The sequence below is a fragment of the Triturus cristatus genome, chromosome 1_2, assembly GCF_964204655.1.
Source record: "Triturus cristatus chromosome 1_2, aTriCri1.1, whole genome shotgun sequence".
In the NCBI taxonomy this organism is placed as follows: Eukaryota; Metazoa; Chordata; class Amphibia; order Caudata; family Salamandridae; genus Triturus; species Triturus cristatus.
The window spans coordinates 1,078,065,029-1,078,091,408 of record NC_140580.1 but is presented as its reverse complement, the minus strand read 5'-3'; the positions used below and the strand labels follow the sequence as shown (position 1 = coordinate 1,078,091,408).

At 46.5% G+C, this 26,380-nt stretch overlaps 1 protein-coding gene across 2 annotated transcripts in view; it reads right to left on the bottom strand.

The window, feature by feature from the left end:
• NOTCH1 (notch receptor 1) overlaps window positions 1-26,380 on the bottom strand; it is a 136,873-nt gene that overhangs the window by 86,802 nt on the left and 23,691 nt on the right. Inside the window, exon 1 of one of the 2 annotated variants that reach the window (XM_085612960.1) lies at window positions 4,045-4,308. The exons of the other annotated variant lie outside the window; for it this stretch is intronic. Within the exon in view, the coding sequence (XP_085469086.1) occupies window positions 4,045-4,099 (55 nt within the window). The 5' untranslated portion in view covers window positions 4,100-4,308. Of the gene's footprint in view, window positions 1-4,044; window positions 4,309-26,380 lie in introns of those variants that run through there. 2 annotated transcript variants of the gene reach the window in all.

Below are 26,380 nucleotides of genomic sequence, written 5' to 3'. Positions count from 1 at the left end.
CATGCGCCCGCTCTAGAACAGCCCATGGACTCACGCTCTGAGCTCTAATGTGCCAACTCTAGAATAGTCCAATGACTCATATCCAGATTCCATGTGTCTACTCTAGAACAGCCCATGGACCCACTCACAGATCCCATGTGCCAACTCATGAACAGTCCAATGACTCATATTCAGATTTCATGTGCCCGCTCTAGAACAGCCCCTGGACCCACGCTCAGAGCTCCCATGTGCCAACTCATGAACAGTCCAATGACTCATATTCAGATTTCATGTGCCCGCTCTAGAACAATTCAATGACTCACACTCTTATGAGCTACAGCCCATGGACCCACGCTCAGAGCTCCCGTGCCCGCTCTAGAACAATCCAGTGGCTCATATTCAGATTTCATGTGCCCGCTCTAGAACAGTCCATGGACCCACGCTCAGAGCTCCCATGTGCCAACTCATGAACAGGCCAATGACTCATATTCAGATTTCATGTGCCCGCTCTAGAGCAGCCCATGGACCCACGCTCAGAGCTCTCATGTGCCAACTCATGAACAGTCCAATGACACATATTCAGATTTCATGTGCCCGCTCTAGAACAGCCCATGGACCCACCCTCAGAGCTCCCATGTGCCAACTCATGAACAGTCCAATGACACATATTCAGATTTCATGTGCCCGCTCTAGAACAGTCCATGGACCCACCCTCAGAGCTCCCATGTGCCAACTCATGAACAGTCCAATGACACATATTCAGATTTCATGTGCCCGCTCTAGAACAGTCCATGGACCCACGCTCAGAGCTCCCATGTGCCAACTCATGAACAGTCCAATGACACATATTCAGATTTCATGTGCCCGCTCTAGAACAGCCCATGGACCCACGATCAGAGCTTCCATTTGCCCGCTCTAGTACAGTCCAATGGCTCATATTCAGATTTCATGTGCCCGCTCTAGAACAGCCCATGGACCCACGCTCAGAGCTCCCATGTGCCAACTCATGAACAGGCCAATGACACATATTCAGATTTCATGTGCCCGCTCTAGAACAGTCCATGGACCCACCCTCACAGCTCCCATGTGCCAACTCATGAACAGTCCAATGACACATATTCAGATTTCATGTGCCCGCTCTAGAACAGCCCATGGACCCACCCTCAGAGCTCCCATGTGCCAACTCATGAACAGTCCAATGACACATATTCAGATTTCATGTGCCCGCTCTAGAACAGTCCATGGACCCACCCTCAGAGCTCCCATGTGCCAACTCATGAACAGTCCAATGACACATATTCAGATTTCATGTGCCCGCTCTAGAACAGCCCATGGACCCACACTCACAGATTTCATGCGCCTGCTCTAGTACAGCCCATGGACCCACGCTCAGAGCTCCCATGGGCCTGCTGCAGAAAAGACCAAGGCCCACTATTAGAGACCATTGCAGCTCAAGTGTCTAAAGCCCCCCTACAGACATCCGGGTGACGTACTCCTGAGACGTACACATGACAACAGGTGTCCATTCTTCGCGCACACATGACAGTGCCTGCCCTTCCCGAACTGCCACCAGAAAAGCAACACACTTATTTGACAAACGCGCCTGTCTCTCTGGTGCCCGGGCGGCACGTCTACCCCTTGTCGGAATGCACACCACGGAGCACTGTAGGACGTGACCCATTTTCTCTGGCACCCACATCTCAACTTTAGAAAGTGAAATATGCACAGAGGTCGGGACTGCCTCGGAACAGACAACACTTTGAAAGGGAACAAAAGAAACTGCATTGAAAAGGGCCAAGTTCAGGTTATCAAAATGGGGGCCGTCTGCTGGGGAAGGCAGATGGAGATAAAAGAGGGATTTATTCCCGCACTGAGCCACCCTTTGAAGTCTTTCAGCGCGGTCTGCACAGAGCACATGACAGCACGCTGGGCCGTGCGCCTCCACACTGGCCCCTCTGTGCGATCGGCGCTCAGCCTCCGCTCTGCTCCGTTTCCTCTTTACAGCATCCTCTTCTAAAGCAGCGAGTGTCTTTGCGGCCTAGGCCCGTGGCGCACTGCGTGCACCCAGGGCTCACTTCACCATCTCCAGGGCTGGCCTCTTCCGCCCCCTTCCAGCATTACTGGACAAAGCTGCGTTTCCGTCCTATGTCAACCTGCCCCTCGCGTTTCTCTCTTTACCCATCACCCAGGCATCCTTCAGTCCTCGGTGGCAATGCCCCCGCTGGGAGTGGCAGGAGCGTGCCTCCTGTGCCCATACACTCGTAAAAGTACAAGTCACTTATCTGTGGCCATCACACCCCAACTTAAAGTACCCCGCGGAGCACTGTGGGAGCATCTCGCAACTCAGCGGTGCCCTCTGCTTCCCAGGAAACTATCTCATGGGACCCTAAAAGGATAACCGGGGGCACCGGAGTCCAGCTGCATCTGGGAACGCCCTACCTGACCTCAGTACAGGTTCTATCGGACCCAAAGCCCCCTGTGCTCTCTAAAAGTATCAAGAACGTCACTGCGCCAAACAAAAAAAATCCCCTTGGGGTTCATACGCGCACCCTAGTTCCTCTGAAACTTCCCCTAAGGCCTCTCTCAAAATATTCCGAAGAAGGCTAATTCCGCACCCCCTCGAAAGTCTGTGCATCCTAATCTTAGGGAAACGTCAAGCCGATCTCTGCGCCCCAAACTTTATCTGAAAGTATTGTGGCGCTCTGTGCCCCGTAGCGATTCTAAAACACCCATCGGGGCCTCCAGTCTCCCCGGGTGCCACAACTTCATTGGATCTTTCCCCAAATCCTCCTCCGAAAGGTTTCTAATACCCCCACCCCCTTCTCTGTGCCCTTAAAGTATCCTGCGCCCCTTTGTGCTCCTAGTATCAGGAGCCCCCCGGCGGCGTAGCCAGTCGTCATCATGGACCGGACTACAAGGAAGGAAATGCCCCCCCCTCCCTCCCCGCCGTTTTAAACTGTGATATACAGCAATAACCAGGGTTCGGGAAGCACACCAGGCCTCTGCGCCCCGGTGCCACTGCACATGCTGCACCAATGGATGCTACTCTGCGCCACCTGAAAGGTCCCTGTGGGTATGCGCTTCAAACGCCACCTTAAACGTTCGCTCTGACGTACCACTGTAACCGAAACATCACCTCTGAGCCATCTACCCTGAAGAAAAACTGTGATGTATTCCCCGGTGCCCACCTCAGCACTGCTTACCACTGCCCTTAAGTGGCACCCAATCTGTTTCCGTTAAACAATCACAACCCTCGGCAGTGTCTCTGCCGAAGCCCCCCGCGCGCCCCTCTTGCACAACATGACCTGACGAACACCCAACTCCCCGTGGGAGGTTGGTAGCATGACCCATCTTGCACTCCGGGTGAAATATGCTGCCTGAAATACAAGTTCTGCAGGCGAGTCTCTCACGGGGGTCTGTGCGCATCCCATACCGCCTGCGCACCTGGAAACGGGACAAGTCGCCCTGCAAAGTTTGAGGTGCTTCACAGACTCTGTGAGGTTTTGCCAATCTGCGCCTCTTGGACACTTTAGAGTCAGCCACACATAGCACACACATCCAGCAGTCAGAGCATTAAAAGACCTGTTGTTGCTCAACCACAAAACCGAGTGTAGAAAGCGTTCCCCACTACTGTTTAAGAGTTGGGGAAGCGTGCCACTTTGTAAAGCCGACAAATACATGATGCTCGGCGCGCGCGCAAGACCTGAAACAAACTCTCGAGTTGCAGAAAGTTCTGTTGTGTTACCACAGATTAGATCCGCGAAATTTTCACCAAAAAGTTGTACATTATGCTAATTTATAAAATCAGGTTCACACATTCTACTTCAAGACACACACCAATAACTACTGACACACAATAATACAATATTCCGACGGGTTATTCTCACGTCCAGGGACTCCTGGAGAGTTGTTCCCCTCTAGTTCAAGGGACACCGCTCCTCGCCCACGACAAACCCAAGGGCTCGAATCCCAGCTTCGGACTCCAAACCAAAACAAATGAAACAAGGTGCCAAGAAGCCCGGGATGTTCTAGGACTGTGTTATCCAAGTTATCGATCCTTGTTACCTGGTGCCAGAGAGGGCAGGCTCAGTAGCAGCGCCACGAAGCCCGGTAACCGCATCCTTAGGCTGCAAGTGTCCGTTTTAAGGTGTCATAGGTTCCAAGCGGGGATGAAGCAGCTACTGTAAGTGTCCCTGTAGGTAAGTATCTCTCTCAGGTGCGTAAATAAATAAGCTCCGGTCCCAGGCGGGTGTCTCAGTCGCTCCGGGCACCCGGGTGTCTCCTCGCAGCAGTTCGGTATCTTGCCTTCCTCTTGATTTAGGCGCCACTGACTACAAAACTGAAGCAGCAACCCTGCCAGCTTCTGCAGCCAGCAACCACAAAGGATTAGCAAAACAGAGCAGAGCAGGCCCCGCCCAAAAACAACAAGGACAGAAACAAGCCCCGCCCACAAAAAGACGCACGACGTTTACTAACAAGTACTTGGGGCTGACAGATTGGAAACATTTTCCTCGTGCACACATTTAATTCTTCACTTTCCTTTTTCTATTTCCTTCGTCAGTTTGTTCCTTTGCTTATATGGTCAGTATAGTATTTGATTACTTTTCCTTCTTCTCTTATTTCCTTCTATATTTTATGTTTTTGCTCGTTTCATTATTCTCTCCTAGCGTGCTTCTTTTTTTGTTACTTCACTTTTTGATTATCTTTTTGATTTTTCAGTAAACTTTAATTTTTTTCGCTACGTACAATTGCCATTTGCTTGTTCTTGGTCCTTTTGGTTCATGGACTAGACCTTTTTATTCTGGATCTTTAATAACTTTTCTCGCTATTTGCATTTTTTTGGCCTAACCAATCGTGGGAGAGGAGTATGTATACACTACTTATCCCTACTGGTACTTCTAGGAATTTGCAAGACTCACTCTGCCAGTCTAATGAGCTTGCCAAGTGAGGTACACCAAAGAATATTGGGCTTGGATTGGCAAAACACTACTATTTTAAATTTAGGATCTGCTAATTGTAGCCAGTTTTTGGCTTGTTTTGTTGAAAGGCCACATATTTGTAGTGATATGTATTTAATTACCCATGTATCTATTTATCATTATCTTAGCTGTATTACTCGGCCCTAGTGGATTGCAACTTGGTTTAAACAACCAAAGAAGTTATCATGCCTAGCCAGGCAGTGCCGTCTTAACGCATGGGCACGCTGGGCAGTTACCCGAGGGCCCCATGCAGACCAGAATTTAAAAATGTTCGTTAAACATTTTTATTCCTGTGAGTAGTTGTGTAGGCAGGGCCCAGTGCTCTGCTTTGCCCAGGGGGTCTATAATACTGTTAAAACAGCCCTTCAGCCAGGGCCTAATGTGAGAAAACATTCACACCAAACGTTGATGCTATATATGGTTCTAGTTTATAGAATACCAAAGCAGAATTCATTACACCTGTGCATGGTGCCCAAACCCTCCTGTAGGCACATTAGTGTAGGTCATTGGCGTTGCCTAACTACTTGATGAAGGCAGGAAGGAAGCAATGCAAGGAGTAATTTTGAAGTCAAGTGGCCAACCCTAATTGGGCATTCTCAGCCATTAGCCTAGTACAATCAGAGTGGGAAGGATCAACAGCTATTTTCCCCTTCCTCGTGCCAGCCATACTGCCAGATATTTAAAAATTGCAGTGAATGATGAAAAACAAAAGAAACAGCAAAAGTGGCAAGAAAAAATAAGAAAAAAAGAGAAAATGGGCACGAAAAATAAAATAATGGAAGGAAGGACAAACATTAAGAGGATAAGCAAAAAATGGTGACAACAAAAGCAGGGGACGCAAGTTAAAATGTAAACGATGGAGAAAAAGGGAAAAGGGCGGTTGTCAAAAATAAGGCATGTGGGGTAGACCATTGAGATCAATAAATGTAGGGAAGGGCAGAGAGAACTTAGGAGGTAAACAAACATACTGCCGTTTACAATTAAAGGCGCAGTAAACATCCACCGGTAAAACAGAAGTAAACAGGTGTTAATGCTACTTTTTTACTCCTCTATTCACCCAGGTTTACACTTATTGCCCACAAAGCTGTTCACTGGCATCCAGGCCACAGAATCACTTAAGAGCACCGCTAGTGAATTTGAAATGCCCCAGCAAGCGAGCGTCATAATGCACGGTGATGGATGGACACGAGGCTCGTACCTTAGTGTGTCCTCGCGCACCTGTTGTGGACATGACACCCCAGGACACAGATACAGTCGCGGATTCCTTAACGATCATGTTAAAACGCACAGGCTTACTGCACTAAATGGGAGATGCATACATTTGGGGGATGAGTCACTCGGAGGTTGTTAGTGTAGATTTTCATAAACATGATGATTGCACAAAAAGTGATCACGTGCACTTTATCATGTTAAGTTTTTTCAAAGTTGCAAATCCTGTTGCAAAACCGTTTAAAATGCCTCCAGGAGCAGGCAGCGATGCTACCTGGGCACCCAGTGTTGTATTTAGTTTGCTATCCCATAGTTTTCCAGAGGGAGGTGTCATTAGCTATTCCATTCAATTGGTGGACTACTTTCAGAAGCCGAGACGAGGCGCGAGGCGATGCGGCCGGCGGATAGATCCGTGTCATTGGGACCGGGACAGAGCGGCCGGCGGAGGGATCCGCTCATCTGCATGTGAATGGAAGCGTGTGGAGCGCGGCGCTGGCGGCAGCCGGCCAGTGTGAGGCAGGCTGCGGAGGGCGGGGGCGGAGAAGGCAGGCGGGAGTCTGTGCCGCCGCCGCTGGGCCTGCCTCCCCCCTCGCCCTCCCCCGGGGCTTCTTTATTGTACTTGTGGTGACACACGGAGGGAGACGCACAAAAGGGGTTTCTTTTCTCCTCTGAAACTTCTGTCTTGTGTTGCTTGGCAGGGGCGCGAGGAGGGGGACAGGCTCACGCGCTCCACTGCCAGGCGGACTGCGCGTTCCAAAGAGCCCTGAAAGGAAGCTGGCAGGGTGGCGTCTTTTTGTTACCAGATAAAAGCAGCCAGAGAGAGCTGTAGAAAGTAAAACAAGCGCTTTTCCATCCCCTGCGCTGAAGCGAGCTCGGAGTTATTAGTACAAATCTAAGAACTACAACTTCACTGTATGTATGTATGACTCATTGGAGTTTCTGTATACTTTTCTAATGGAACGTTTCCTTACAAGTAAACACAGACTGCTACTTCTGTAAAATTCGTAAGAGGCCCCCGAGGCATTCATCAAGCAAATCATATATTTTTTTAAACATAATTCGCATACCTCCCTATACAAATAATTAAGTTCAAATACACTCAAATAACTACATACACGCACATCTATCAAACAATGTGACCTAACCTTCTCACTTGGATATTTAAAGCAATATAAAAATATATAAATACAATGCGCTTTCTATGCAGATGATCTTGCACAGCGTGAATGGTCGGTAGGTAAATCAGCAGATATTGTCCCATATGTCATCATCAAGGTGGTTATCAGCAGATTGTTGTTGTAAGTCATCAGGACCGCGATAAGATCGGGGCAGATGGCTAGAGCCGGGCAGCTGAAAGCAAACGAGCAGGTGCATTGCTGCGTGTTTTCCGGCTCCACATTTTCAAGAGGGTTGGCCCCTGCCGTGTTGACAAAACCATTTGTTTCCCCCGCCCCGAAAATAGCGTCCAATCCAGTTTAATAGGGATTGAGTTGGATTACGCCCTCTATATCCAGGGCCACATGAATTATGCGGCAAGCCAGACAAAATTATGGGCCAGGGGTGACAAAATTATGCGTCAGGAAAAGGCAAATTGAGCTGCATTATGAAGCACATTTTTTGATGCATTCATTATATTGACATTTTTACACGTTTATACTATCAGGGCAAGCATTTTACCTCATTAGTTCAAGTTTAACATGCAAATACACAAATAAACAATTGAAAGAAGACCAATTAACCTTTGTGAAGTGTCTTCCAACACTAGAAAACTCATGTTGCCACGTTTTTAGTAACTTTTGATCCATTTGAGCCAGAAACGTTTTTTTGTTAAAATCTGCAGTATTATGTAGCATATGCTGCAAATCCTTAATTTCGCACACAAAAAAAGCTGCAGCCGCAGAATCGCATAATTCCAGTGGCCCTTGCTATAGCAGCCTAAGATTCGTTCTTGCCAACTCTTCATTTTTATAGGAGCCTCTAAACATTTCCAAATTAATCTTTAAATATTTCGATGATATGAATTTCTCAGTATTGATGATCTAAAAGTTAAACTTATCATTCTGATATACATGAGTTTTTGCTCTCAAAACATATATAAGATGTGTAGGTGAAAATATATAATGTTAACCACCCTACATTCCCGCCAAATTTCCATAAATGCTCAATAAGTGTTAAGATGTTTAGGTAGCTTGATTTTTTTTTTTAAAACAGACTTTTATTAAGTTTCATGTAAATACACACACATCCCCACCGCCCAATGACTGGGCGATAGCGAAGATCAGAAGGAAGTACCACCAACAGCCCATCAATCTCAGCCTAGACCCACTTCCAATGTCCCATAAAGTATCCACATTACCGTGCTGCCCGCTGTACATGTACCATCCAATGCAACAGAGTAGAACAACAGACCCCCCACCCTCCCCCCCATGTTTAGGTAGCTTGATGATAAAATAAAAAAACACAAGTAAACTAGCAGCTCTCCTGGTCCATCCAAGACCCGTCAGGATGTATAAATAACATGTACAGCGAAGCAGCTGACTCAAATTTTGAGAAAGTGCTTTAAGCCTCATAAGAGTCATTGAAAGCAATAAATATTATAGCCAACGATGCCAGGATGTTGCTTTCTGTCCGCTATGCCATAGGGCATGTTACAATGAACGTTTGTGAATGTCCACAAACACTTCATATTGTGAACATTCATACATTTTTTTCTGTCTTGTTGCTTATAGTGACATAAGCTTGACAATATGGCACATATCGGATGTGGGCAACTGGGCTATACAGCTGTGAGATGCTGGGGCCCTAGAAATCAAGAATATACATACCATGAGTCTGATCACACCAGAAATCCTCACCAGGAGCTATGAAGTCGTAGCCTCACAGCTCAAATCTGCCTTTTCCCCATTCTGCCCTGCTGTGTTTGAATGTACTCAGCTGTAACATCTTAATGGTACATTGTGGCATGCATTGTGTGAAAGCTGTCGTTTTTCAGCGAGCGGGTTTGATTTCATTAGAATGAATCATTTTGGAATCTGTTTTTTCGTCTTTTATTGTGTTGTTGACGTGCAGTAAATTTACTTCTTTTCTGTGGAGTCGATCAGTGCTTTAAATGGGCAGGTACTCACAGGTACTGAGTACCTCCACTTCTTTTATGTAAAAGAGAGATCAGTGGCACTTCTCAGCACAAGTGGAATACTTATAATGAGAGAGTACCAGCAATTCTCAGTAGCACTTAGGTACTATAGAATACTAAGTACCTGCACTTTAATTTTTCCGTTTAAAGCACTGGAGTCGATACATTTGAGGATCTTAATTTGGTAGCTTTTTGAACATTTCCTTTACTCTAGAAAAGGTCCAGTTTCCCGAAAATCTAAACATGATTATATAGTGCACAATTGATGACGTGCAGCTTTGCAACAGCATTTGCACTGATCAACAAGTGCGCTGGTTGGTTAATGGAAATAGCACGACATTGCACTGCTTAAGTTTTGCACAATGTAGTCTACCTACAGAATGGGAAAATGAATGTTTCTACATCTGATTTTATAAATCGAGGACCCTCATATGGATTGGGGTGACATCTCTGCCACGGATTCACGTTTTAACCATCCTTCTAGAGAATAGCTACAGACAAGGGTCCGTGTCCTAATCAGGAAATTAGCGAGATAAAAAAATAATCTTACCAGAAATTCTTTTCATGTAAAGCACAAAGTGGATGTAAGTGCAAATTGACACAGAAAACCTTTGACGCTAAATCACTCTGAGGCTAGTTCCTAAATTCAGTGAGCATGTACCATCACTCCTAGGGAAAAAGTCAGTGTTGAACATGGTATACAGGCATGCTCCCCTGCTGTGAGTGCCCGACTACCAGCCTGCATGTATATATCATTTTTTTTGCCCTTTTTTTATATAGCACAAACCAAGGGTATAGGAGCACTTCACATGAGCACCAATTACATTACATTTAGATTCTTTTTTGTAAGACACGGGGAGATTAATTGATTTGCTTAGAATCACAGGATTTTGAGCTGACGCCGAGACTCCAACCGGGTTCCCCAATACCAAAGTCAGCAGCTGTGGCCGTAATGCCACATCCTCGCCTATCCTCAAATATCTGGAATCCTGACTTTTATTTTGGCCCTGGCGTCACGTTTCTTTATCAAATGCGCAGAGGCCTGGCCTGCTCCTGACTATGCGAGGTCCTGGACCTGTCCAGTGAACTGGAGGGACACATCAGGCATGACCTCCTAGTGGAATGAGAACAACTCTCCCGGTCTGGATGTAACACATGAAGTGATGGTGGCAGCATACTGGGTTTTGAGATAGTGTAACAGGGCTAGTGTAACAGGGCTGTTTTTCTGAGTCAGTAAGTGAGCAGCCTCGTCGGTATTTTCTTTAATTAATAATACCGGTGGGCAAAATATTATGGTTTGCAATCTAAACAAACAATCTTTGATGTATATTACAGTTTTTATAAAGCTATAATTTGATTTGAGAATATGTCAATTCTTTTGCTTGCGTCATGCAGACATAGCAGTTTCTATCATTTCCTATGGTGAAATTAGATACATAAACCCTTAATTTTGGGAGCGAAACAGATCTTTCCGAGTCTTTACTAGGGATGCTGCCTGATTCTCTGTTGATTTACTGCACACTCGCCTTAGTTAATTTCCAGATCGTGCTCATTGTTGCATCTATTTTAAATTGCTTAATCCTTAATTTTCCATTTTGTATTACGCTTTAATATTTTAATAAACCGTCATGGTTTTTCAAATTTTTCAAGTCAAACTCACTTTTTAAATCCATTCTTACTTTTGATTGATTTTCGTAGTGCTGTTTTTAATCTTGTCTTTAGGGACTGTTGTGACTTAAATTGTTGCTATGCACCCTTTCCTTACTAACAATTTGCCTGGTGCTCAGCCAGGAAGAATGCTGGTGTGCTTGGTGATGCAGTAGAATGCTGGTGTGCTTGGTGATGCAGTAGAATGCTAGTGTGCTTGGTGATGCAGTAGAATGCTGGTGTGCTTGATGATGCAGTGGAATGCCGGTGTGCTTGATGATGCAGTAGAATGCTGGTGTGCTTGGTGATGTAGTAGAATGCTGGTGTGCTTGATGATGCAGTAGAATGCTGGAGTGCTTGGTGATGCAGTAGAATGCTGGTGTGCTTGATGATGCAGTAGAATGCCGGTGTGCTTGGTGATGCAGTAGAATGCCGGTGTGCTTGGGGATGCAGTAGAATGCCGGTGTGCTTCTGGTGATGCAGTAGAATGCCGGTGTGCTTGGTGATGCAGTAGAATGCTGGTGTGCTTGGTGATGCAGTAGAATGCCGGTGTGATGCTGGTGTGCTTGGTGATGCAGTAGAATGCCGGTGTGCTTGGTTAAGCAGTAGAATGCTGGTGTGCTTGGTGATGCAGTAGAATGCCGGTGTGTGTAGTATCTTGGTATAGTGTTGTTCTTGCCATTCACTGCTCCACCAGTGGAACACTGTGGAGATGATGTAATGTGGAATGTTCATCTATGAAACCCACAGTTGGAGAAGGGCTGAGCGCCTTGCTGGCTGCTCCTGGTGGGGCTGATTCACTGCTGAATACTACTGAACCTACATCTTGTAACCAACTTGAATAAATCTACTTAAAACTACATTCCTGATGTGGACATGATTACTACAGTGTGCTTGGTGATGTAGTAAAATGCTGGTGTGCTTGGTGATGAAGGTGCGCTTGGTGATGCAGTAGAATGCTGGTGTGCTTGAAGATGCAGTAGAATGCTGGTGTTCTTGGTGATGCAATGGAATGCTGGTGTGCTTGGCGATGCAGGGGAATGCTGGTGTGCTTGGTGATGCAGTAGAATGCTGGTGTGCTTGGTGATGCTGGTGTGCTTGGTGATGCAGTAGAATGCTGGTGTGCTTGATGATGCAGTAGAATGCCAGTGTGCTTGGTGATGCAGTAGAATGTTGGTGTGCTTGATGATGCTGGTGTGCTTGGCGATGCAGTGGAATGCTGGTGTGCTTGGTGATGCAGTATAATGCTGGTGTGCTTGGTGATGCAGTAGAATGCTGGTGTGCTTGGTGCTGCAGTAGAATGCTGGTGTGCTTGATGATGCAGTATAATGCTGGTGTGCTTGGTGCTGCCGTAGAATGCTGGTGTGCTTGATGATGCAGTAGATTGCTGATGTGCTTGGTGAATGCAGTAGAATGCTGGTGTGCTTGGTGATGCAGGTGTGCTTGATGATGCAGTGGAATGCCGGTGTGCTTGGTGATGCAGTGGAATGCCGGTGTGCTTGGTGATGCAGTAGAATGCTGGTGTGCTTGGTGATGCAGATGTGCTTGGCGATGCAGTAGAATGCTGGTGTGCTTGGTGATGCTGGTGTGCTTGGTGATGCAGGGGAATGCTGGTGTGCTTGGTGATGCAGTAGAATGCTGGTGTGCTTGGTGATGCTGGTGTGCTTGGTGATGCAGTAGAATGCTGGTGTGCTTGATGATGCAGTAGAATGCTGGTGTGCTTGATGATGCAGTAGAATGTCGGTGTGCTCGGTGATGCAGTAGAATGCTGGTGTGCTTGATGATGCTGGTGTGCTTGGCGATGCAGTGGAATGCTGGTCTGCTTGGTGATGCAGTATAATGCTGGTGTGCTTGGTGATGCAGTAGAATGCTGTGTGCTTAGAATGCTGGTGTGCTTGGTGCTGCAGTAGAATGCTGGTGTGCTTGATGATGCAGTATAATGCTGGTGTGCTTGGTGCTGCCGTAGAATGCTGGTGTGCTTGATGATGCAGTAGAATGCCGGTGTGCTTGGTGATGCAGTAGAATGCCGGTGTGCTTGATGATGCAGTAGAATGCCGGTGTGCTTGATGATGCTGATGGAGCAGGTAAAGCACATTTTTGTATACCTCCTCTATTTTGCATGAACATACTAATTATATAACCTACTTATATTATAATTTGACTAACAGTTTGCTGTGTTATATTATATCAACCATTTGCATACACCAATTACACGTGGGACTTATTGCTATTTGCATGGCAGAATAATTCTAATAACTAAATTATGTACGCATATTAACAGTAGTACGTGTGGTAATAGGATATCGCATGATTTATGTTGCTTTTGTGATGTTTGCGTTCCCGTTTTGGACCGTAAGGGTGAGTTTTAGTGCTTTAAATGTCGCTAAAAGCTAGGAAAATACTAACACATAGAGGGATTAGTGAGGGTTTAACATTAGAATCTTAATTTCTTTGTATTAATTATTGTTTTGTGTTTGTTTCGCTTAAGTTGGCATTTGGGCCTACCAAAACATGGCGTCCAAAATGGAGTTCAGAAGTGGCCACCGTCCTGTGAGCGCGATGTCTACTGCGCAGACTCGGATGGCTCCGTGAACCTCCAGGCGACCCAAGGCACAGTGTTTCTGGTCAAGGATAGGAACATGGAGGACTGCCAAACTTCAGTCAGTAAAAACTGGTCTAAATGAACAATTGGGACATACAAGCAAAACTTTTACTTTGTTGCATAAGGGTAACATGGACAGAGGAAGTGAACCCGCAAAATCCATGAGAACATCCACTGATGTAAAATCGGACGTTTCCAATCAGCCAATCATTTTCCTTCTTTCCCTAAGAATGTTACATGTTATCCCGAATTTTATTATAAAAAGGGTAGTAGAATAGGGAGGGGCATCTTCCACTCTGGCATTCTGCGGTTTCGATGAATGCACACCCCTATCGACCCCACAGGCGATGACAGATGCTTGCACGATTTCTGGTCCTTTGGAGATCTTTGGGACTATAACGTGCTGAGCAAAGAACTTTCGGACTTTAAGCTTTGGCCTGCTTTATTTGGACAATTTAACGGCTAAATTCGGTTATGCAGAGCCAAATGAATTAGGAGAAATCCAGATAGCAAGAATAGGTAAATATAAATGTCATGCAATTTGTGCTGATTGAACAAAATTTTAAACATTGAATGACTAAAATGCTAATATTAATTACAAACAATATTTAGATAAACAAATATTTGATTAACAGAAATTACGCGTTTGTGGTTTTTCAATGAAGAGAGTAAAGGATTCTGAGTCTTAAAATGTGTTTTAGCAGGTTCTAAATCACCATCAACCAGTCCAACTAATTGGTCTGTCGACCAAGTGGTGGAGTGCCTTGATGTTTAAGGCTAAGATTCTATAGGTGGGGATGCTAATGTATATTCTGTAAGTTGACTTTTCTTTCCTATAGATAATAAGGTACTCCCCAACATGTCCAGCGCTTGATTTCATCATCCCTCCTGTGTGCAGACTCTAGTGAGAGAGAAAACGTATGATTGTTGGTGTAATGGGCCCCACCAATGACTGTGTGTGCGAATGAGCTAGTGTGACGTCGGGTCTGCGATGCAAGGGGTAATAGTTTTGAAATGGGCCCTCTTTTTCCCCGATTCTCTTTCACACGCTGGAGCAATGCAGTAGAATGCTGGTGTGCTTGGTGATGCAGTAGAATGCCGGTGTGCTTGGTGACGCAGTGGTGTGCTTGGTGATGCAGTAGAATGCGGGTGTGCTTGTTGATGCAGTAGAATGCCGTTGTGCTTGGTGATGCAGTAGAATGCTGGTGTGCTTGGTGATGCTGGTGTGCTTGGTGATGCAGTAGAATGCCGTTGTGCTTGGTGATGCAGTAGAATGCTGGTGTGCTTGGTGATGCTGGTGTGCTTCGTGATGCAGTAGAACGCTGGAGTGCTTGATGATGCAGTAGAATGCTGGTGTGCTTGGTGATGCAGTAGAATGCTGGTGTGCTTGGTGATGTAGTAGAATGCTGGTGTGCTTGATGATGCAGTAGAATGCTGGAGTGCTTGGTGATGCAGTAGAATGCTGGTGTGCTTGATGATGCAGTAGAATGCTGGTGTGCTTGGTGATGCAGTAGAATGCCAGTGTGCTTGGGGATGCAGTAGAATGCCGGTGTGCTTCTGGTGATGCAGTAGAATGCCGGTGTGCTTGGTGATGCAGTAGAATGCTGGTGTGCTTGGTGATGCAGTAGAATGCTGGTGTGCTTGGTGATGCAGTAGAATGCCGGTGTGATGCTGGTGTGCTTGGTGATGCAGTAGAATGCCGGTGTGCTTGGTTAAGCAGTAGAATGCTGGTGTGCTTGGTGATGCAGTAGAATGCCGGTGTGCTTGTTGATGTAGTAAAATGCTGGTGTGCTTGGTGATGCAGGTGCGCTTGGTGATGCAGTAGAATGCTGGTGTGCTTGAAGATGCAGTAGAATGCTGCTGTTCTTGGTGATGCAATGGAATGCTGGTGTGCTTGGTGATGCAGTGGAATGCTGGTGTGCTTGGTGATGCAGTGGAATGCTGGTGTGCTAGGTGATGCAGTAGAATGCTGGTGTGCTTGGTAATGCAGTAGAATGCCGGTGTGCTTGGTGATGCAGTAGAATGCCGGTGTGCTTGGTGATGCAGTGGAATGCCGGTGTGCTTGGTGATGCAGTAGAATGCCGGTATGCTTGGTGATGCAGTGGCATGCCGGTGTGCTTGGTGATGCAGTAGAATGCTGGAGTGCTTGGTGATGCAGTAGAATGCTGGTGTGCTTGGTGATGCAGTAGAATGCTGGTGTGCTTGATGATGCAGTAGAAGGCTGGTGTGCTTGGTGATGCAGTGGAATGCTGGTGTGCTTGATGATGCAGTAGAATGCTGGAGTGCTTGGTGATGCAGTAGAATGCTGATGTGCTTGATGATGCAGTAGAATGCCGGTGTGCTTGGTGATACAGTAGAATGCCGGTGTGCTTGGGGATGCAGTAGAATGCCGGTGTGCTTCTGGGGATGCAGTAGAATGCCGGTGTGCTTGGTGATGCAGTAGAATGCTGGTGTGCTTGGTGATGCAGTAGAATGCCGGTGTGATGCTGGTGTGCTTTGTGATGCAGTAGAATGCCGGTGTGCTTGGTTAAGCAGTAGAATGCTGGTGTGCTTGGTGATGCAGTAGAATGCCGGTGTGTGTAGTATCTTGGTATAGTGTTGTTCTTGCCATTCACTGCTCCACCAGTGGAACACTGTGGAGATGATGTAATGTGGAATGTTCATCTATGAAACCCACAGTTGGAGAAGGGCTGAGCGCTTTGCTGGCTGCTCCTGGTGGGGCTGATTCACTGCTGAATACTACTGAACCTACATCTTGTAACCAACTTGAATAAATCTACTTAAAACTACATTCCTGATGTGGACATGATTACTACAGTGTGCTTGGTGATGTAGTAAAATGCTGGTATGCTTGGTGATGCAGGTGCGCTTGGTGATGCAGTAGAATGCTGGTGTGCTTGAAGATGCAGTAGAATGCTGGTGTTCTTGGTGATGCATTGGAATGCTGGTGTGCTTGGCGATGCAGGGGAATGCTGGTGTGCTTGGTGATGCAGTAGAATGCTGGTGTGCTTGGTGATGCTGGTGTGCTTGGTGATGCAGTAGAATGCTGGTGTGCTTGATGATGCAGTAGAATGCCAGTGTGCTTGGTGATGCAGTAGAATGCTGGTGTGCTTGATGATGCTGGTGTGCTTGGCGATGCAGTGGAATGCTGGTGTGCTTGGTGATGCAGTATAATGCTGGTGTGCTTGGTGATGCAGTAGAATGCTGGTGTGCTTAGAATGCTGGTGTGCTCGGTGCTGCAGTAGAATGCTGGTGTGCTTGATGATGCAGTATAATGCTGGTGTGCTTGGTGCTGCAGTAGAATGCTGGTGTGCTTGATGATGCAGTAGATTGCTGATGTGCTTGGTGAATGCAGTAGAATGCTGGTGTGCTTGGTGATGCAGGTGTGCTTGATGATGCAGTGGAATGCGGGTGTGCTTGGTGATGCAGTGGAATGCCGGTGTGCTTGGTGATGCAGTAGAATGCTGGTGTGCTTGGTGATGCAGGTGTGCTTGGCGATGCAGTAGAATGCTGGTGTGCTTGGTGATGCTGGTGTGCTTGGCGATGCAGGGGAATGCTGGTGTGCTTGGTGATGCAGTAGAATGCTGGTGTGCTTGGTGATGCAGTATAATGCTGGTGTGCTTGGTGATGCAGGTGTGCTTGGCGATGCAGTAGAATGCTGGTGTGCTTGATGATGCTGGTGTGCTTGGCGATGCAGTGGAATGCTGGTGTGCTTGGTGATGCAGTATAATGCTGGTGTGCTTGGTGATGCAGTAGAATGCTGGTGTGCTTAGAATGCTGGTGTGCTTGGTGCTGCAGTAGAATGCTGGTGTGCTTGATGATGCAGTATAATGCTGGTGTGCTTGGTGCTGCCGTAGAATGCCGGTGTGCCTGGTGATGCAGTAGAATGCTGGTGTGCTTGGCGATGCAGTAGAATGCTGGTGTGCTTGGTGATGCAGTAGAATGCCGGTGTGATGCTGGTGTGCTTGGTGATGCAGTAGAATGCCGGTGTGCTTGGTTAAGCAGTAGAATGCTGGTGTGCTTGGTGATGCAGTAGAATGCCGGTGTGTGTAGTATCTTGGTATAGTGTTGTTCTTGCCACTCACTGCTCCACCAGTGGAACACTGTGGAGATGATGTAATGTGGAATGTTCATCTATTAAACCCACAGTTGGAGAAGGGCTGAGCGCCTTGCTGGCTGCTCCTGGTGGGGCTGATTCACTGCTGAATACTACTGAACCTACATCTTGTAACCAACTTGAATAAATCTACTTAAAACTACATTCCTGATGTGGACATGATTACTACAGTGTGCTTGGTGAAGTAGTAAAATGCTGGTGTGCTTGGTGATGCAGGTGCGCTTGGTGATGCAGTAGAATGCTGGTGTGCTTGATGATGCAGTGTAATGCCGGTGTGCTTGATGATGCAGTAGAATGCGGGTGTGCTTGGTGATGCAGTAGAATGCTGGTGTGCTTGGTGATGTAGTAGAATGCTGGTGTGCTTGATGATGCAGTAGAATGCTGGAGTGCTTGGTGATGCAGTAGAATGCTGATGTGCTTGATGATGCAGTAGAATGCCGGTGTGCTTGGTGATACAGTAGAATGCCGGCGTGCTTGGGGATGCAGTAGAATGCCGGTGTGCTTCTGGTGATGCAGTAGAATGCCGGTGTGCTTGGTGATGCAGTAGAATGCTGGTGTGCTTGGTGATGCAGTAGAATGCCGGTGTGATGCTGGTGTGCTTGATGATGCAGTAGAATGCCGGTGTGCTTGGTTAAGCAGTAGAATGCTGGTGTGCTTGGTGATGCAGTAGAATGCCGGTGTGTGTAGTATCTTGGTATAGTGTTGTTCTTGCCATTCACTGCTCCACCAGTGGAACACTGTGGAGATGATGTAATGTGGAATGTTCATCTATGAAACCCACAGTTGGAGAAGGGCTGAGCGCTTTGCTGGCTGCTCCTGGTGGGGCTGATTCACTTCTGAATACTACTGAACCTACATCTTGTAACCAACTTGAATAAATCTACTTAAAACTACATTCCTGATGTGGACATGATTACTACAGTGTGCTTGGTGATGTAGTAAAATGCTGGTGTGCTTGGTGATGCAGGTGCGCTTGGTGATGCAGTAGAATGCTGGTGTGCTTGAAGATGCAGTAGAATGCTGGTGTTCTTGGTGATGCATTGGAATGCTGGTGTGCTTGGCGATGCAGGGGAATGCTGGTGTGCTTGGTGATGCAGTAGAATGCTGGTGTGCTTGGTGATGCTGGTGTGCTTGGTGATGCAGTAGAATGCTGGTGTGCTTGATGATGCAGTAGAATGCCAGTGTGCTTGGTGATGCAGTAGAATGCTGGTGTGCTTGATGATGCTGGTGTGCTTGGCGATGCAGTGGAATGCTGGTGTGCTTGGTGATGCAGTATAATGCTGGTGTGCTTGGTGATGCAGTAGAATGCTGGTGTGCTTAGAATGCTGGTGTGCTCGGTGCTGCAGTAGAATGCTGGTGTGCTTGATGATGCAGTATAATGCTGGTGTGCTTGGTGCTGCAGTAGAATGCTGGTGTGCTTGATGATGCAGTAGATTGCTGATGTGCTTGGTGAATGCAGTAGAATGCTGGTGTGCTTGGTGATGCAGGTGTGCTTGATGATGCAGTGGAATGCGGGTGTGCTTGGTGATGCAGTGGAATGCCGGTGTGGTTGGTGATGCAGTAGAATGCTGGTGTGCTTGGTGATGCAGGTGTGCTTGGCGATGCAGTAGAATGCTGGTGTGCTTGGTGATGCTGGTGTGCTTGGCGATGCAGGGGAATGCTGGTGTGCTTGGTGATGCAGTAGAATGCTGGTGTGCTTGGTGATGCAGTAGAATGCTGGTGTGCTTGGTGATGCTGGTGTGCTTGGTGATGCAGTAGAATGCTGGTGTGCTTGATGATGCTGGTGTGCTTGGCGATGCAGTGGAATGCTGGTGTGCTTGGTGATGCAGTATAATGCTGGTGTGCTTGGTGATGCAGTAGAATGCTGGTGTGCTTAGAATGCTGGTGTGCTTGGTGCTGCAGTAGAATGCTGGTGTGCTTGATGATGCAGTATAATGCTGGTGTGCTTGGTGCTGCCGTAGAATGCTGGTGTGCTTGATGATGCAGTAGAATGCCGGTGTGCTTGGTGATGCAGTAGAATGCCGGTGTGCTTGGTGATGCAGTAGAATGCCGGTGTGCTTGATGATGCAGTAGAATGCCGGTGTGCTTGATGATGCTGATGGAGCAGGTAAAGCAAATTTTTGTATACCTCCTCTATTTTGCATGAACATACTAATTATATAACCTACTTATATTATAATTTGACTAACGGTTTGCTGTGTTATATTATATCAACCATTTGCATACACCAATTACATGTGGGACTTATTGCTATTTGCATGGCAGAATAATTCTAATAACTAAATTATGTACGTATATTAACAGTAGTACGTGTGGTAATAGGATATCGCATGATTTATGTTGCTTTTGTGATGTTTGCGTTCCCGTTTTGGACCGTAAGGGTGAGTTTTATTGCTTTAAATGTCACTAAAAGCTAGGAAAATACTAACACATAGAGGGATTAGTGAGGGTTTAACATTAGAATCTTAATTTCTTTGTATTAATTATTCTTTTGTGTTTGTTTCGCTTAAGTTGGCATTTGGGCCTACCAAAACATGGCGTCCAAAATGGAGTTCAGAAGTGGCCACCGTCCTGTGAGCGCGATGTCTACTGCGCAGACTCGGATGGCTCCGTGAACCTCCAGGCGACCCAAGGCACAGTGTTTCTGGTCAAGGATAGGAACATGGAGGACTGCCAAACTTCAGTCAGTAAAAACTGGTCTAAATGAACAATTGGGACATACAAGCAAAACTTTTACTTTGTTGCATAAGGGTAACATGGACAGAGGAAGTGAACCAGCAAAATCCATGGGAACATCCACTGATGTAAAATCGGACGTTTCCAATCAGCCAATCATTTTCCTTCTTTGCCTAAGAATGTTACATGTTATCCCGAATTTTATTATAAAAAGGGTAGTAGAATAGGGAGGGACATCTTCCACTCTGGCATTCTGCGGTTTCGATGAATGCACACCCCTATCGACCCCACAGGCGATGACAGATGCTTGCACGGTTTCTGGTCCTTTGGAGATCTTTGGGACTATAACGTGCTGAGCAAAGAACTTTCGGACTTTAAGCTTTGGCCTGCTTTATTTGGACAATTTAACGGCTAAATTCGGTTATGCAGAGCCAAATGAATTAGGAGAAATCCAGATAGCAAGAATATGTAAATATAAATGTCATGCAATTTGTGCTGATTGAACAAAATTTTAAACATTGAATGACTAAAATGCTAATATTAATTACAAACAATATTTAGATAAACAAATATTTGATTAACAGAAATTACGAGTTTGTGATTTTTCAATGAAGAGAGTAGAGGATTCTGAGTCTTAAAATGTGTTTTAGCTGGTTCTAAATCACCATCAACCAGTCCAACTAATTGGTCCGTCGACCAAGTGGTGGAGTGCCTTGATGTTTAAGGCTAAGATTCTATAGGTGGGGATGCTAATGTATATTCTGTAAGTTGACTTTTCTTTCCTATAGATAATAAGGTACTCCCCAACATGTCCAGCGCTTGATTTCATCATCCCTCCTGTGTGCAGACTCTAGTGAGAGAGAAAACGTATGATTGTTGGTGTAATGGGCCCCACCAATGACTGTGTGTGCGAATGAGCTAGTGTGACGTCGGGTCTGCGATGCAAGGGGGAATAGTTTTGAAATGGGCCCTCTTTTTCCCCGATTCTCTTTCACGCACTGGAGCAATGCAGTAGAATGCCGGTGTGCTTGGTGATGCAGTAGAATGCCGGTGTGCTTGGTGATGCAGTGGTGTGCTTGGTGATGCAGTAGAATGCTGGTGTGCTTGTTGATGCAGTAGAATGCCGTTGTGCTTGGTGATGCAGTAGAATGCTGGTGTGCTTGGTGATGCTGGTGTGCTTGGTGATGCAGTAGAATGCCGTTGTGCTTGGTGATGCAGTAGAATGCTGGTGTGCTTGGTGATGCTGGTGTGCTTGGTGATGCAGTAGAACGCTGGAGTGCTTGATGATGCAGTAGAATGCTGGTGTGCTTGGTGATGCAGTAGAATGCTGGTGTGCTTGGTGATGTAGTAGAATGCTGGTGTGCTTGATGATGCAGTAGAATGCTGGAGTGCATGGTGATGCAGTAGAATGCTGGTGTGCTTGATGATGCAGTAGAATGCCGGTGTGCTTGGTGATGCAGTAGAATGCCGGTGTGCTTGGGGATGCAGTAGAATGCCGGTGTGCTTCTGGTGTGCAGTAGAATGCCGGTGTGCTTGGTGATGCAGTAGAATGCTGGTGTGCTTGGTGATGCAGTAGAATGCTGGTGTGCTTGGTGATGCAGTAGAATGCCGGTGTGATGCTGGTGTGCTTGGTGATGCAGTAGAATGCCGGTGTGCTTGGTTAAGCAGTAGAATGCTGGTGTGCTTGGTGATGCAGTAGAATGCCGGTGTGCTTGGTGATGTAGTAAAATGCTGGTGTGCTTGGTGATGCAGGTGCGCTTGGTGATGCAGTAGAATGCTGGTGTGCTTGAAGATGCAGTAGAATGCTGGTGTTCTTGGTGATGCAATGGAATGCTGGTGTGCTTGGTGATGCAGTGGAATGCTGGTGTGCTTGGTGATGCAGTTCAATGCTGGTGTGCTTGGTGATGCAGTGGAATGCCGGTGTGCTTGGTGATGCAGTAGAATGCCGGTATGCTTGGTGATGCAGTGGCATGCCGGTGTGCTTGGTGATGCAGTAGAATGCTGGAGTGCTTGGTGATGCAGTAGAATGCTGGTGTGCTTGGTGATGCAGTAGAATGCTGGTGTGCTTGATGATGCAGTAGAATGCTGGTGTGCTTGGTGATGCAGTGGAATGCTGGTGTGCTTGGTGATGCAGTAGAATGCTGGTGTGCTTGATGATGCAGTAGAATACTGGTGTGCTTGGTGATGCAGTGGAATGCTGGTATCCTTGGTGATGTTATGGAATGCTGGTGTGCTTGGTGATGCAGTGGAATGCTGGTGTGCTTGGTGATGCAGTAGCATGCTGGTGTGCTTGATGATGCAGTAGAATGCCGGTGTGCTTGGTGATGCAGTGGAATGCTGGTGTGCTTGGTGATGCAGTAGAATGCTGGTGTGCTTGGTGATGCAGTAGAATGCTGGTGTGCTTGATGATGCTGTAGAATGCTGGTGTGCTTGGTGATGCAGTGGAATGCTGGTATCCTTGGTGATGTAATGGAATGCTGGTGTGCTTGATGATGCAGTAGAATGCTGGTGTGCTTGGTGATGCAGTGGAATGCTGGTGTGCTTGGTGATGCAGTAGAATGCTGGTGTGCTTGATGATGCAGTAGAATGCCGGTGTGCTTGGTGATGCAGTGGAATGCTGGTGTGCTTGGTGATGCAGTAGAATGCTGGTGTGCTTGGTGATGCAGTAGAATGCTGGTGTGCTTGGTGATGCAGTAGAATGCTGGATTGCTTGGTGATGCAGTAGAATGCTGGTGTGCTTGGTGATGCAGTAGAATGATGGTGTGCTTGATGATGCAGTAGAATGCTGGTGTGCTTGGTGATGCAGTGGAATGCTGGTATCCTTGGTGATGTAATGGAATGCTGGTGTGGTTGGTGATGCAGTGGAATGCTGGTGTGCTTAATGATGTAATGGAATCTTGGTGTGCTTGGTGATGCAGTAGAATGCCGGTGTGCTTGGTGATGCAGTGGAATGCCGGTGTGCTTGGTGATGCAGTGGAATGCTGGTGTGCTTGGTGATGCAGTGGAATACTGGTGTGCTTGTTGATGTAGTGAAATGCTGGTGTGCTTGGTGATGTAGTGGAATGCTGGAGTGCTTGGTGTTGTAGTGGAATGCTTGAGTGCTTGTTGTTGTAATGGAATGCTTGAGTGTCTGGTGAAGTTGAGAGGGTCAGTTGGAGTGTGCAGGCTGAGCAGCAAGGAGGCTGCTCCTGGTGGGGCTGTCTTCTATGTACTTATCTACTACTTACCTGAAGCTTACCATCTTAATTACTTGTAGCTAAGTCTTAATAAATCTTATTCATGTAACGTACTCTACGGCTGCCTGGACTTCCTTACCATTACAACACTGGTGAAAAAAACCTGTGTGTTGTGAAAGATGAAGTGTATCTGAACCTGCTGAAGAAACTGAAGTAAAGTAACCTGCAACTTGAAGGAAGAGAAACGCCCTGGTAGCCCCACCAGTGTCCCTTACCATCTGGACAGCCTGCAGCCTGGGCCGTTTGACCTTCTTTACATCAATAGACTTGATGAACTGATGCCTGTCTGCCCCGATGTGCTTAAACAGATGTCAGTAAGTGTGGGGGCACAAGGAGTTGCTGGAGTAGGTGGATGAGCAAGAGCAACTGGCAGCAGTTGTAAAGTGCAATGAACATGGAATGATGAACGTCTATTGCCGTGGTAATTGCTAGGAGGCCAACAACTAGACCGCGGATCAGTGTAAAGGCCCAATGTGCATGCATTCTTCTCGTTCTGGTGACTGCTGGGAAAATAAATTTGGACTGCTCCACACACACAGCTGGAACATGCAGCCCTGTCACTGATGGTGGAGGTTTTCTGAGGATCAAGCTTTACCGCTTCTTCTTGACAGGAAATGAAGTTCCAAGGAGATGCATGGGAACAGGAAGCATCCAGTATTTGGTAAAGAACTTTGGGTGAGAGATCACTCACCGGAGGCATTAAGTGTCATTATTTGATCCTGTCCTGTTCTTTCAAGACATGTTTGCTGCCATTGTGTTTCTTTTTGGTCATAACGCATTTGCTGCCCAATTGTATGCTGTTGTATGCCATGCTTAATTTCCTGCCAAGGTTTTGTCTGAGTGTGTCTTTATTTTTGCTATGCTATTGTGTTGATGCTGTTGTTAATTTCTTGCCTAAGTGTATTATGCCATGCTTGTGCGAAGGTCTCGTGTTTTTACCCATAGAATTGTAAGGTGTGTGGCTTGTGTTATGTTGAAGGATTGTAGAGTCACCCTGCAGTGTGTTGCCTGAGACTGTTCGTCCCGCCAGGTGTACAGTATGTGAGTGCATTGTAGGGTTGTCTACCCTGAAGTGCGTTGCCTGAGGCTCTTGTCCTGTCAGGCGTACCGCATGAGTGTGCGTTGTAGGGTTGTGTACCCTGGTGTGCGTTGCCTGATGCTCCATGTCCTTTCAGGTGTACGGTATGTTTGTGTCAATAGTTTCCCCAAGGGAAGGGGATGGGTGTGACTTTAATGTATTTAATGTTTTACTAATGTTCTATCAATTTTTAATCTTTAGCTCTTTGAATTAACAATTAGATAGTACAGCCTGTACTTTAATTTCCTATTCTTATGATTTATGTTGATATGTATTCCTTTTGCACTTTGTATAATTTGTCTGAAAAGTTTCCCTAAGGAAAGGAGATGTGTTGTGACTTGAGTTGTTGCTATGCACCTTTTCCTTAGTTACACCTTCCATGCTGCTCAGCCAGGATGAAGGCTTGAGTGCTTGGTGATGTAGTGGAATGCTAGAGTGCTTGGTGATGGAAGGAGTATAAGTAACAAGGGGACCCGATCAGGTAATCTAAGGACCTCGGGTAATTAATTATTTTTAAGAACAAAGGTCCTTAGTTTAGGAATAAATAGTGCAATCATTTCAACATAGACTACAATGAGCGCTATGGAAAGTCTTCCAATGCCCAGCCGGACAGAGGAACATTTATTCAGAACAATGCATAGGGAATAAACAGAGTGAAGAAAGCAAAAAGGGGTGAAACATGGGCACAATCCTGTACCGAGCTTGAAGGGAAAGGAATTAAAAAAATAGAAAAAAGGGGGGAAAAAGGAATATAGCAGGCAAGAACTTTGGGAGCAAAAAGGCGGCTTACATTACATAATTAAGTAAGCTCATACCAACAGACACCACATTATGGTTTGCACAATGGTTAAAATGCGGTGCTGTTAGACAAGTCGACGTTTCGATCCCTAGCTCCTAATACAATGTGATCATCATCAGGACTAGAAACTAAGCAGTTGCCTGATACAATTTGAACGCCTGTGGAGTTAAAACAGGAAAAGGAGAGAGGAACAGGGAGAAAAATATAAATTTCAAAACTTAATAAGGTCCACCATTGATTAAGCATGTCATAAGAGAATCGTTACAACGGTAAGGAGCATTATTACAACAAAAAGTCGAAAAATCGGTTGTATCAGCTATACGTAAAGTGAGCAATACGTTGTGCTACATGCGAACGCGATTTAAGTGCGATGCAGACTGAGTGCCGGGAAGGGGACGGGGTGTGAGAAGGCCGGTGTTTAGCAATTTTCGAAAGGCGGTGTGAAGGAAGTAACGTATTCAAACTATAGCGAGATAAGAGTGAGACTAATAAAAGTCTGGCATCCCTATTCGCACCTTATAATATTAGGCTAGGAACGCAGCATGAGCAGAATGCGGAAAGTGATCTAATACATCGTAGAGCAGAGCAATACTGTTACGGGTAATTAGTAATAAGGCACGGTGAAAAAGAAGAGGAGACGGCGCATTTAAAGTGTTTACCCAATGTCAAAAGGTGACGAGAAAACGCGCGGTGATGGTGTATCGTGCTGGCGTGTAGGGGTGACCACTGACCTTGGGAGAGGCTCTGTGATGTCCCAGTTGGGGGAGATAGGTCGGAAGGGTCTCAGGGACCACCTATGGCGAGGGGGATGGAGGAAACGGATTAGGTGAGGGCTCCCAAGGGCAAGGGGCCGAGAGTGAAACGGAGGCGGGCGGTGTATTACCTTAATGAAAGTAATTGGCTCCTGGTCCGAAGGATTTGAACT